The sequence below is a fragment of the Coregonus clupeaformis genome, unplaced genomic scaffold, assembly GCF_020615455.1.
Source record: "Coregonus clupeaformis isolate EN_2021a unplaced genomic scaffold, ASM2061545v1 scaf0001, whole genome shotgun sequence".
NCBI lineage: Eukaryota > Metazoa > Chordata > Actinopteri > Salmoniformes > Salmonidae > Coregonus > Coregonus clupeaformis.
The window spans coordinates 2,374,442-2,388,306 of NW_025533456.1; the positions used below are offsets into that span (position 1 = coordinate 2,374,442).

General features: G+C 43.1%; 1 protein-coding gene across 1 annotated transcript; it reads left to right on the top strand.

Moving 5' to 3' along the window:
* The first annotated feature begins 2,725 nt into the window (after positions 1-2,725).
* On the top strand, positions 2,726-3,704 carry LOC123482947 (fibril-forming collagen alpha chain-like). The gene is made up of 2 exons (XM_045212177.1): positions 2,726-2,756; positions 2,851-3,704. Exons 1-2 carry the CDS (start codon positions 2,726-2,728, stop codon positions 3,702-3,704), a joined length of 885 nt encoding a protein of 294 aa, XP_045068112.1.
* The last annotated feature ends 10,161 nt before the right edge of the window (positions 3,705-13,865 follow it).

The following is a 13,865-nucleotide window of genomic DNA, read 5'->3' on the forward strand; positions in this document are numbered from 1 at the left end:
CGCAGTCTCCCCAGATGTAGGCCTAAATGCTCTTCTCTTCCTCCTCCCTCTTTCTTTTCCTCTATCATGCAGGTTCATTTTCGGGGAACCAGTCGTGGACATAAACTGCCCCGCCTCCGTACTTACTGGCAAACACACTGTATGACTTGCCGAAATTCCATTAGACCCTGATTTTTCCGTTGAGTGTTTGCTCTATAATTTCTTCTATAGTTTCAACTGGACATATTTAAATTAAATCCATGAGAGCCACTTGAAGATTTAACATTTTATTTTATATAGTGATGTTTTTACAATAATGATTTAATAGGCCAATTCACCACGGTGGACAATGACATTAGTTTACTATACACACCATCAAGGGTTAGCACATTGAATGTTTCCAATACATTTCTCTAGGAATGTTAGTGGGAGTCGTTTTACAGCGTTTAATAGAATAAGCAAACATTTCTGTTTAAATCTAAGGCAACGCTTTCCAATACAACACTGCCTCAGAAGAACTTAGAAGAAGCCTATTTGAATTTGAATGACATGTTGCTATGAGCGCCCCAACAACTAGTAGCACACACACAGCCACCACAACACACCAGACCTGGGCGACATAAAGAGGCCCTTAACGGTCTGAGGAAGTCTCCTCTCTTTCAGGAGACATTCCCTCCTGAATATGGCCTTGAACTGAAGGGAGGCTCTCATTCCCTCACTCAACCTTCCCCTCCTTCACAACAGTTTCTTCTTTCATTCTTTTTCCACAGTCCCCCTCTTGTTTTCCCCCTCCTTTGAATAACTTTGGGTTGAAGCCTTTACAGTGTGTGTGTGTGTGTGTGTGTGTAGAGCTCAGCAACCGTCTCTTGTTTAGTTCATAGATTCATTTGTATTCCTCCTCCCTTCACTTTGGTAAAATGTGTATTTGCATACAAATGTCCTTGATCTTACCTTGATTAAGCACATTGTGTGTGTCACAGGAGGTTGGTGGCACCTTAATTGGGGAGGACAGGCTCGTGGCAATGGCTGGAGCAGAATAGGTGGAATCATATCATATCACTTTAACTCTACCCACATGTACATATTACCTCAACTACCTCAACTAGCCGGTGCCCCCGCACATTGACTCTGCAACGGTACCCCCCTGTATATATAGCCTCCCTACTGTCACTTTATTTTACTTCTGCTCTTTTTTTTCTCAACACTTTTTGTTGTTGTTGTTTTATTCTTACTTTTTTGTTTAAAATAAATGCACTGTTGGTTAAGGGCTGTAAGTAAGCATTTCACTGTAATGTCTGCACCTGTTGTATTCGGCGCATGTGACCAATAAAATTTGATTTGATTTGATTTGATATCAAATACATCAAACACATGGTTTCCATGTGTTTGGTGCCATTCCATTCACGCTGTTCCAGTCATTATTATGATCCGTCCTCCCCTCAGCAGCCTCCAATGGTGCGTGTGTGTGCATGTGTAGGAGTGGCTTGCCATCCTGACATAAAATGTGACAGACATTTCAGCACTTTGCCAATCCTACAAACACACAGATGACACACTAACATTCACCACATCCAGATGTTACTAAGGAAGATTTTAAAAAAGGAGTTAAAGAAAAGGCTCTACAGTGAATGGAAGTATTGTGTGGAGCTGTGTGTTTGTGGTGCTGTGTGTATAAGTGTGTTACTTATTTTTAAAGCATAGGTTTACAGTACAGCAATTAATTATCAGCATCATCAATATTATTATCCAGCTCTCCTACCCATTCCCCAAACTACCTTGAGTCAGTATGTGTGATCTTCGACAGCAGCTGGGTCTGGGTCGCTGCGTGTCCAGCCCCCATACCCTTTCCCAACCACTGCGGTGTGAGTGTCAGTACAATGTGTCTGTGCTAGTATAATTACTGTTTGAAGTAAATATGGTTATTAAGGTTATTCTTCTGAGATAAACAAGTATACAATTACGCAACAAAAGGGAAGGAAAATAGGAAAATCATTAAATGCTAAAATAAGTCATGAAATCATGTTTGGTTGCTTTGAGACAGAGTCCCAGGTCTACACAATATTACTTACATCTGTCTGCAGTTTTATTTTATGGTTATCTTTTCCATCAAATACATTTTTCACTCTACAAGTCCACTCTTACATAGTAGGAATGTCCTTATTTGTAACCAATGTGCTGTAACACATTTCTTTGCTGCAGACAAGTATATTTAATAGGTAGGCATTTTGAAACCAGGGATTACTCCAAGTATGGGTTCTTTACCAGGGAACATTTAAATACATTATTTACAATGTCAAAAACATAATTCCAGAATTATTATTCTAGGACAAGACCTAGTGTGTGTGAATAATTACCAGAGAATAATGATGAGGAAGAAAGTATTTATTACAGTGTGTTCAAGTTAGGTTTCCGTTTTAAAGTAGTATTATTCATGTGAGGGATACTTGCAGGTTACTTAGACAATGCAACAATAAGAAATAATAAAATAAGAATACAAACACAAAATGGCTCAGTAGAATAGAATAAACATTTTAGCATAAGTATAATACAGGAAGGCACCATTTATAGTCATATTTACATGTGTTTTGGGGAAGGGGGGATTTGGGGGCAAGTGTTTAAATTGTGCAGTATTTAGCAATCATAATAAGAGTCTGGTTGCAGCAGTTGTGATGTGTGTGTAGCATGAATGTATGTGTGTGCGTGTAGACGTGTGTATGTCTGTGTCGGTGGGTGCGTGAGTGAGAGCATGTGTGCTACGGTGCGAAGTATCAGAGCAGGTCAGTCCAGTTCAAGTGTTCAGCAGTCTAATGGCTTGTATGTAGATGAAAACTGTCTGTGTGTGTCTGTGTGTGCCTCTATTGTATTGTTGAGTGCTCTTTCAGCAGGGTGAAAGGGGTCCCAGTGGAAAGCAGGGTGAAAGGGGTCCCAGTGGAAAGCAGGGTGAAAGGGGTCCCAGTGGAAAGCAGGGTGAAAGGGGTCCCAGTGGAAAGCAGGGTGAAAGGGGTCCCAGTGGAAAGCAGGGTGAAAGGGGTCCCAGTGGAAAGCAGGGTGAAAGGGGTCCCAGTGGAAAGCAGGGTGAAAGGGGTCCCAGTGGAAAGCAGGGTGAAAGGGGTCCCAGTGGAAAGCAGGGTGAAAGGGGTCCCAGTGGAAAGCAGGGTGAAAGGGGTCCCAGTGGAAAGCAGGGTGAAAGGGGTCCCAGTGGAAAGCAGGGTGAAAGGGGTCCCAGTGGAAAGCAGGGTGAAAGGGGTCCCAGTGGAAAGCAGGGTGAAAGGGGTCCCAGTGGAAAGCAGGGTGAAAGGGGTCCCAGTGGAAAGCAGGGTGAAAGGGGTCCCAGTGGAAAGCAGGGTGAAAGGGGTCCCAGTGGAAAGCAGGGTGAAAGGGGTCCCAGTGGAAAGCAGGGTGAAAGGGGTCCCAGTGGAAAGCAGGGTGAAAGGGGTCCCAGTGGAAAGCAGGGTGAAAGGGGTCCCAGTGGAAAGCAGGGTGAAAGGGGTCCCAGTGGAAAGCAGGGTGAAAGGGGTCCCAGTGGAAAGCAGGGTGAAAGGGGTCCCAGTGGAAAGCAGGGTGAAAGGGGTCCCAGTGGAAAGCAGGGTGAAAGGGGTCCCAGTGGAAAGCAGGGTGAAAGGGGTCCCAGTGGAAAGCAGGGTGAAAGGGGTCCCAGTGGAAAGCAGGGTGAAAGGGGTCCCAGTGGAAAGAGTGATGTAGTGTTGATACTGTTGTTGTATTAGGAAGTGAATCATGAGGAGTTGAAATTGGAGAGAGGAGTGTGTTAGTCCTTGATAAAACCATGTCAGTCAAACCCCAAAGAGTAAATCATTAACATGTATTTCTACTTTCCCAATTGCAGTTATAAATTCACATTTTAGTCTAATTATTTACAAAATATTAGAATAATTTGCAGTCATTTCAGTAAATTTTTTAAAACGGGATTAGAATATTTTCAAAAGGATAAAACCCTGCGATAAAAAATAAAAAACATTCTATGGACTATTCAAAAGGCACCTTGTGGAGTATGTTTGTGTTTTACCTACGAGTATGTTCATTAGTAAAGTGATTCAGAGATGTGCATAAATGTTGTGTGTACTGAGTGTGTGTATGTATGAGTGTGTGTGATCACGTTGTGCTGGCATGCGGAGGAAAGCAGCACAGCGGTGAGGAAGCCAGTGATGTAATGTCTGTGTCTCGTGTGTGTGTAGCCCCTTAGCTGTCCAGACTCATGAGCAGAGTGGTTCCTCTCTAGATCCAGTGGTCAAAAGGCACAGCTCCAGACTTGAGGTCCACCCCTCCATAAAGGAGGGTCTGCCCCCCCCACAAAACGTAACATATCATACTAAATGGAGTGTCTTGGATTTACGTACAGAATAATACGAAATGCTCTGAGACCAGGTTGGCCACAGACATTACATCAATGTCACTTGGAAGAGAGAGAGAAAGAGAGGGAGGGGAAAAAGAAGAGGTGGGTGTCTTACTCTTGGCTATATTCTTGCAGTTTGAAGTGGATGATGTGAGGATTGGGACAGAACAGCTGAATGAGCTCAGCCTCCACCAGACGTGTCTTATACCAGCCAGCCCCCTCCAGATCCAGTCCCCATATAAACACCCCCATCCCAGGGAGGGGATGGAGGAAAGAGAAGAGGAATGAGAATGAATGAAAATGAGTTCCATAAAAAGGCCCATTAGAATAGACTAGCACCACGCGACCTGACCAGGAAGAATATGCCCTAGACTAAACACATTGAGGGGAATAGTTGTGGACAAAAGGACACCTTGGGTGGGAAGATGAGGTTGTTGTCGTCCACTGTAGCAACAATGAACTCCCAGGATAGTGTCTCCACTGACACCAGTGGGTAACATACATCTTAGAGTTTCACTTAGTCTCCCATTTAGGTCAATGCATGACTAAGTGAACATTTGACTTAAAGGAAGTTAGGATTCGCCCCACAGTATCTTACTGCTGGCCACACCAGACACTTCCTCTGCTGACGTTAACTTGGTTCAAGTTCAGGTAATCTTCATTATCCCAACAGTGGTACTGTATATCCTTGGAAAAGTATCAATGTGGGCATAATTGTAAACCAAACATGACCCATTCCTGAGTATGGAGCTGTGGTCTTTGAGTGTGTGAGGTGCAGAGTGGTGCTTGTGGTTAGTTTGTGAACAGTTTGAAAGTGTACTCAGTGGTTCGTTGGCAAGCATGTTGACAGCAGAGTAAGTGTGTGTGCATATATATATATATATATATATGTAGTTATATGGCTTTGTATGTGTCCAAACATTGTGCAGAAGCCAGTGAGGAAGGTAAAGCCAGAGCGCAAGAAGAGGTGGGTGGGTGGGCTGTCTCTGCCCAACGGGCAAACTGCGAACGCTGGCACAGGTCCCTGTCCACGATGCCAGCGGCTTCAGAGACGGGTAGGCCTGAGGAGGTGGGAGGAGACAGACAGTTCAGACAGGCACACAGACACACTAACATATGTTAAATATGAATAAAAAATAAAAAACACTAATATGCCTTGGTTACATACACATAAATAGATGTTAGAAACATCCGTGTAGCTCAGTTGGTAGAGCATGGCGTTTGCAACGCCAGGGTTGTGGGTTCGATTCCCACGGGGGGCCAGTATGAAAAAAAAGATTTTGTAGGCACTCACTAGCTGTAAGTCGCTCTAGATAAGAGCGTCTGCTAAATGACTAAAATGTAAACACATTTGGTAGCGATTACAGCTGTGAGTCGTCTTGGGTAAGTCTCGTAAGAGCTTTGCACACCTGTATTGTGCAATGTTTGCCCATTATTATTTTCAAAATTATTCAAGCTCTGTCAAGGTGTTTGGGATTATGGCTAAACAGCAATTGTCAAGTCTTGCCATAGATTTTCAAGCAAATTTAAATCAAAACTAACTTGGCCACTCAAGAACATTCAGTGTCTTCTTGGTCAACAACGCCAGTGTAGATTTAGCTTTGTGTTGTAGGTTATTGTCCTGCTGAAAGGTAAATTCCTCTCTTAGTCTCTGGTGTAAAGCAGACTGAAGCAGGTTTTCCTCTAGGATTTTGCCTGTGTTTAGCTCCATCCCGTCATCCTGAAAAACTCCCCAGTCAAGCATACCCATACCATGACGCAGCCACCACCATGCTTGAAAATACTGAGGCAGTTACTCCGTGATGTGTTGTGCTGGATTTGCCCCAAACATTAGGTTTTGAATTTAGGCCAAAAAGTGTATTCCTTTGCAGTGTTTTTTTGCAGTATTACTTTAGTGCTTTGTTACAAACAAGATGCATGTTTTGGAATATATTCTGTATATTTGTATTCTTTTCACTCAGTCCTTTAAGTCATTATTGTAGAGTCACTACAATGTTGTTGATCCATCCTCAGTTTTCTCCCATTTCAGCCATTAAACTCTGTTTTAAAATCAGCAAATGGCCTCATGGTAACATCCCTGAGCAGTTTAATTCATGTCCTGCAGCTCAGTTCAGAAGGACGACTGCATCTTTGATGCATCTGGGTGGGTTAATACATAATCCAAAGCATCATTATTAACTTGACCATGCTTAAAGAAATATTTAATGCCCGATTTGTCATTGTTACCCATCTACCAATCGCTGCCCTTCTTTATGAGGCTTTTGAAAAGCTCCCTAGTCTTGGTAGTTGAATCTGTGCTTGAAATTCAGTACTTGACTGATGGACCTTACAGATGTCTGTATGGGGACAGAGGAAGGGTTATTTTTTTTATTTTTTTTTATGTCAACCCCTATTATTGTCTATTTAACTTGTGATTTGTTAAATGTTTCTCCTGAACTGATTTAGGCTTGCCTAAACAAAGGGGGTGAATACTTATGCAATGATTATATTTTACTTAATCTTTTGAAAATTGTTCAACTTTTACATTAGAGCATTTTGAGTAGATTGTTGACAAAAAAAGTAAATCCATTTTAATTCCAGGTTGTAACACAAAATGTGGAGAAGTCTAAGGGGTGTGAATACTTATACAAGGCACTGTACCAGTAAACTATCAACGTTTTGTAAACTTAAGGATTTTAGGTCATTTTCACAACATGAAAAGTTGACAATGCTGTAATGCTGTAAAATATCCTAAATATAACTCAACCGAGTGAATATCGTAGGTGTTTAATGAGGGTTTTGTTTCAGCATGAAGTGTACTTAATATTTTTACACACTTATTTATTTTACTATGTCAATGTGTATTTGTTGCAAATGGTTGCCAAACTAGTCAGTAGTGGGAAGAGTTGCAGTGTTAATTCCAAATGATGTCATTGTTGTTCAGATTTTCTTAATTAGGCTATTTTCTCTTGAACCATATGGTCTCTCTACTAGAAACTCATGGACAGATAAAGATTAAGAAAAAGTAACATTATATATGAATATACTTTTTAAAGTATTACCGAAGTTTCCATAGATTGCCCAAAATTTCCTGATAACTACCGAAATTACTGAAAAGTCTGGTAACCTTGGTAAATAATCTGTAGTTTTGCAACCCTAGTGTTGCTCAAGGCCAAAATGGCAGTAGGGGATGGCGCTAGCCATGGGTCTAGTATCTTCCCCTCTCTGCTACCAGACAGCTAAGCTGTTTACCGGCGTTTCCAACAAAAGAAAACAGAAATTCAACAGGCTTGTCCTTACTTGGGTCAGGCAAACGGCCAAGTAACGTCTGGTTGGTTTGATATCCCTCCCAGTGTTGGAGGGCCCTGCATGTCAGCTCTTGCTGCTCCAGACCAAAAAAACAGATCTGGCCAAAGCCAGGTTAAAACAGCCACCGCCCAAGCTCCAAGCTAATTAGATTCAGGTGTGTGTAATTAGGCTCTTACCCTTCCAGGCCATCCTCTCTCCTGGCCAGCAGATGTAGCCAACGAGCAGGAATATACCGGCCTTCACACACCCACCCTCTCGCTCCATCACAATATACTGAACAAAAATATAAACGCAACATGCAACGATTTCAACGATTTTCTGAGTTACAGTTCATATAAGGAAATCAGTCAATTGAAATAAATTCATTAGGACCTAATCTGGATCAGAAAATCAGTCAGAATCTGGTGTGACCACCATTTGCCTCATGCAGCGCGACACATCTCCTTCGCATAGAGTTGATCAGGCTGCTGATTGTGGCCTGTGGAATGTTGTCCCACTCCTCTTCAATTTTTGTTTATGCCCTAGGGCGATGGACAGGCAGCCCAGTAGGAACAGGAGGAGAGCAGTCGTCTTTCCCATCGTCAACGGATGTTCAAAGGTAAGGTCCCTACACTGAGCGGCTCGGTGCAGTCTTGGTACTCCTTTGTAGTTGGTTGTTGAGTGACTGAGCGTCAAGACCTTGTTGATTTGCCTGTTTTTCCCAAGGGGAGGATATTTTTTGTCTTGTGATGGCAAAGCAGTAGACTAGATACAACTCACTGGCATCAAGATAGAGAGCTGGGCTAAATCCTGGGAATGTCTACAAAAGGAAATATTTGGACATTTGAATATGGTACAGTCCCTTGTCGTGAGCGTTTCCTGTTTCGAAGACTGCACGAACAACGTACTAGCAGAAGACATTTTGGATGGCTCATAGAGGTTCAGTCTGCCTCAACATGTGAAGGTACCATCATTTGTTGTTTTCAAGACAGAGAGGAAAGCACCGTCATGGAACAAGTGAGGAGGTAACCAGTAAAAAGTAATACATTTTTAACAGTCTTTGCTAATCTTTGCTAGGTAGGTGGGGTATCTCTACCCTGAGATGAACAATTCCCACTGCCCCACCCCACACTGTGGTAGCATAGCCACTGGATCTAACGTTCAAGACAATATAAGACACAACAATACATCCATTAAGAGATTCTAAAGTGCAGTTTAAAAAATATAATGTCAAAAGAGCTTGAAGTATCAAAATCCTCCAATAACTGTTCAAGTAAGGTCATTTAATGACCCACATGTTAATCATATCTGTATACTACTGTATAAAGAGAGAATATACTAAGGGAGATCATAAATGTTCTCTAAAGTAGCAGGAAACACTTTCAAACACTTTTATATGCAGAGTATACAATGAAACTTGTTCACATGAATTACATCACATCCTGATTCCAGCATCACTTCCTGTTCTATTACAAAAGGGAAGAGCAGGAAGCCACTGAAGGTGTCCATTCAGGTTATAAAACACTCTGGAGTGTTCCCACTGTTCCTCGTGGACCTGTTCCCCAATGTCCAGTTGGAGGACGACAGCATTGCTGGTGCTGTCGCTGTCTCTGGAATCAGAAAACTTGTGATCGTAAGTCAACACCTGGTGAACTCCGCCCTTAACCAAGATGGCCCCCGTGAGGTGGGAGTTGTAGCCAAATGTACTGAAGTTGAAGATAGAAGATACCTTTGAACCATGCCTTTGAGACATCATACTGTGTATATATATTTTCCTGTCACAAACTCGGATACCTCCTGCGCCTCGACCTGTTGCTTCGGCCTGTTGTTTCCAAAGTTTTATTTTTATTTTGTTCATAATTGTTTGTGACAACACCTGCTAGCAACTAGCCAGCTAGCTAGCTAGCTAGGTTGCAATGGAGCCCGCCTAGCCTGGAATAGCTAACTAATGTTTCCAGCGCTATAGAAGCTGTGTTTATTACGCTCTTGTCCGGGACAATATTGACAATCCGGAGTTCCAAAGGCAAAAAGCCCAGATCATTAGTCATGCAAAAGAAAGATGCTCACATTTTCAAGACCCCATAACAGGACTCTGTCAACAGGGGTGAAGTTACAAGCTTAATTGATACGTGTGTGCATTCTTGTGTCATGACACCACCATCTGCTGTTTCCAGTTTGAGAGTAGGAAAGTTAGCCTGAAATCCAAACCTGTTTTGTGTTTACATTCCAGATTGGAATGTTAGCACAAACAGACTGGTACCCTACTTAAGTAATTTACTTGGATATCTGTACTTTACTTTACTATTTATATTTTTGACAACTTGTACTTTTACTCCACTACATTCCTTAAGAAAATAATGTACTTTTTACTACATACATTATCCCTGACACGCAAAAGTACTTGACTTGTTACATTTTAAATGCTTAACAGAACAGGAAAATGGTCCAATTCACACACTTATCAAGAGAACATCCCTACTGCCTCTGATCTGGCGGACTCACTAAACACAAATGCTTCGTTTATAAATTATTTCTGAGTGTAGGAGTGTGCCCCAGGCTTTTAACAATTACATTTACTTTTGATACTTAAGTAAATGTAAAATCAAATACTTTACTCACGTAGTATTTTACTGGTTGACTTTCACTTGAGTCATTTTCTATTAAGGTATCTTTACTTTTACTCAAGTATGACAATTGGGTACTTTATCCACCACTGCCCAGCTATATGGCACCCTTAGGGAAGACATTTCACAAGAGACATTTAAAGAAAAACAATGACCCATTTGAGTGACCTTTAAACACTATTTCAACTTTAATTGTCTACTCATGAAAATAAGTTCAACATTGCAAACAGAATAAGTCATTTACAAGAAAGGAAAAGCTGCACACTAACGGCTCCTATATTAATTTAATAAACCAACGTTTTGACAGCTAAGCTGCCTGAATCAGGGTTTAATCGTCCCATGACAGAGGGAAATGTGGCATTGTGCTGTGTGCTTCACAGAGAAAAAAGCAGGAAGACGCTGAAGGACCTGCCGGCTAGATAGGTCCGGTCGGCCGGCCAGATAGGACCGGTCGGCTTCCAGTTGGACCAGTCGACCGGCCAGCTAGATAGTACACCAGTTGAAGTTGGTTACAAACACATTTAGTCATGTCATTCTGGTTTTTGTTATCATGGTTTTTTCACCAGGTAATCCAAATCCAAACGTAAACAGTGACATTGTTTGACTGTTAATGTTACCAGCTAATAATTTGCAGCAGGTAGGGAAAATTTTAAAATGTCCATGGCTTGTGCCTGTAATATGGTGTGGTGATGACCCTTTGACCTTGTGTGTGTCTTTCTGGACGTCAGTAAGAGTGTGGAGTACAGCCAGAAGACTATGGATGAGGCAGAAGGTGAAGGGAATGAGGGCTGACCTAGGAGGTACAAAGATCGTTCAGCCTTTAAAACATACACTACATGACCAAAAGTATGTGGACACCTGCTCGTTGAACATCTCAATCCAAAATCATGGGCATTAATATGGAGTTGGTCCCCCCTTTGCTGCTATAACAGCCTCCACTCTTCTGGGAAGGCTTTCCACTAGATGTTGGAACATTGCTGCTGAGATTTGCTTCATTCAGTCATAAGAGCATTAGTGAGGTCGGGCACTGATGTTGGGCGACTTGCAGTCGGCATTCCAATTCATCCCAAAGGTGTTCGATGGTGTTGAGGTCAGGGCTCTGTGCAAGCCAGTCAAGTTCTTCCACACAGATCTCGACAAAACATTTCTGTATGGACCTAGCTTTTTTTGTGCACAGGGGCATTGTCATCCTGAAACAGGAAAGGGCCTTCCCCAAACTGTTGCCACAAAGTTGGAAGCACAAAATCCTCTAGAACGTTAAGATTTCCCTTCACTGGAACACAAGAGCCTGAACCATGAAAAACAGCCCCAGACCATTATTCCTCCTTCACCAAACTTTACAGTTGGCACTATGCATTCGGGCAGGAAGCGTTCTCCTGGCATCCGCCAAACCCAGATTTATCCGTCGGACTGCCAGATGGTGAAGCGTGATTCATCACTCCAGAGAACGAATTTCCACTGCTCCAGCCGACGTGCATGGTGATCTTAGGCTTGTGTGCGGCTGCTCGGCCATGGAAACCCATTTCATGAAGCTCCCGAAGAACAGTTCCTGTGCTGACGTTACTTCCAGAGGTAGTTTGGAACTCGGTAGTGAGTGTTGCAACTGAGGACAGACGGTTTTTACACGCTACGCGCTTCAGCTCTCGCCGGTCCCGTTCTGTGCACTTGTGTGGCCTACCAATTCGTGGCTGAGCCGCTGTTACTCCTAGACATTTCTACTTCACAATATCTGGCCGGCCGGACCTAGCTATCTGGCCTGACCTAGCTAACTGGCTGGCCAGGCCGGACTGACCTAGCTATCTGGCCGGACGGACGGCAGGATCTAGCTAACTGGCCGGCCGGTCCTAGCTGTCTGGCCAGGCCAGACAGACCTAGGTATCTTTGCTATCGGACTTAGCTATCTTAGCTATCTGGCCGGCTGGCTGGACCTATCTGTCAACAAAGACAGGGCTCTAACTCCTCTAGCTCCACAATGTTAGCCAGCCTGCCAGCCTGCCTGCTTAGTGGAGTCTGCCGCTAGCACAGTCAATGTAGTCTGCCCAGCTTTCCCCATTGAGACCGTGTCTGTGCCTCGAACTAGGTCAGGCAAAACTAAACATGTCAGTGTTCGCCTTAGCAATCTCACTGGAATAAAGACCTCCTCCATTCCTGTCATTATTGAAAGAGATTGTGATAATATCTCAAGCCTCAAAATAGGACTACTTAATGTTAGATCCTTCACTTCTAAGGCAGTCATAATCAATGAACTAATCACTGATCATAAACTTGATGTGATTGGTCTGACTGAAACATGGCTTAAGCCTGATGAGTTTACTGTGTTAAATGAGGCCTCTCCTCCTGGTTACACTAGTGACCATATCTCCCGTGCATCCCGCAAAGGCGGAGGTGTTACTAATATTTACGATAGCAAATTTCAATTCACAAAAAATATAATTACTCAATCACTTTTTATAGCTACTGTTTACAGGCCTCCTGGGCCGTATACAGGGTTCCTCACTGAGTGCCCTGAATTCTTATTGGACCTCGTAGTCACGGCATAAATATTCAAATTTTTGAGAGAGAGCAAGAAAGAATGAGAGAGAGAGAGAGACAGAGAGACTGAGGGAAAGAGAGAGAGCCTCCCAGGCGGTCCTACTAGGTTCACTCACGTGTGGGTAGTCTTTGCCTGTGGGTCTTCTCTTGACCACACAGGGTGGGTCAACTCCCACCGCGCGCTGTAAACCTGGATTATCCGGCGGTATGAGCCTCTTTCCCAGGTGAGAGGGCCTCCCTGTCTTCCTACCCAAGGCAGAGTTAGCCCTGGGCTCTACTTTATCAACCCCGTCACCCCTCTTGGTCTATCCCTGCTTGCCACAGAGGTTAGCTCACTCCTTCCTGCTGTTAACTGTTTACACTTCATGGGTAGATTGTGACACGGTATAGTACGTGTCAGTGGGGGCTACAAGCAATCCAATATTTATTTATAGTCCACTCTGCGCTATTTTAGCGTAGCCCGGCTCTTACTACGTGTTATCTCGGCTTTCACGCAGGATACGTTCAACAACGGGGTTATACTATTTTTTATAAACGCAGCATAATCTCAGATACTCCTGCTAGTGGCTGGTCCTCCCTTTCTAGTTGACCGGACAACACCCTCACTGGTGAGTCACACTTGCTTAGTCCCGGGTATAGGGTTTCAGCTAAGACTAAATTCATGAAATTCATTCTTAGCTGAAAGCAGGGGTTCGGCACTTTGTCTGAGTAAGGACAAGCTATAGATACTCAGTACTCCTTTGGTGTGATTTTTACACAGTTACCCTCGAGCTCCCCTGTGGTTTCCTGCTCGAGCCCACAATATGGTCTGGCCGCGGGACACCTAAGGTGAACCCCCTGAGCCTGTAGTTGTTATAATGCCACTTTTCTTCTTCAGCACTTTAATCAACAAATAATTTCATTAGTTAATAAAAACGCTTCTCTTTTTTTAATATAGCATTTATAATGCAGTAGCTTCTAACAATAGTAATTCAGTTCTGTTCTTACCTTACCCCAAAAAGTATTCTAACTTCTAATACATCAATCAGCTCCTGATCTGTCTCCCCCAGAATCTCTGCTCCTTTCCTTATCTTTTATATTGGGTTTTATACCCCTTAATTGCCCAAGCCCAT

Bases quoted from the DNA above. Each gene is read 5' to 3' on its own strand.
- LOC123482947 (XM_045212177.1), top strand. From the start codon at position 2,726: ATGTGTGCTACGGTGCGAAGTATCAGAGCAG. The intron at 2,757-2,850 runs GTCAGTCCAGTT...TGTATTGTTGAG, and splicing joins GGTGCGAAGTATCAGAGCAG to TGCTCTTTCAGCAGGGTGAA.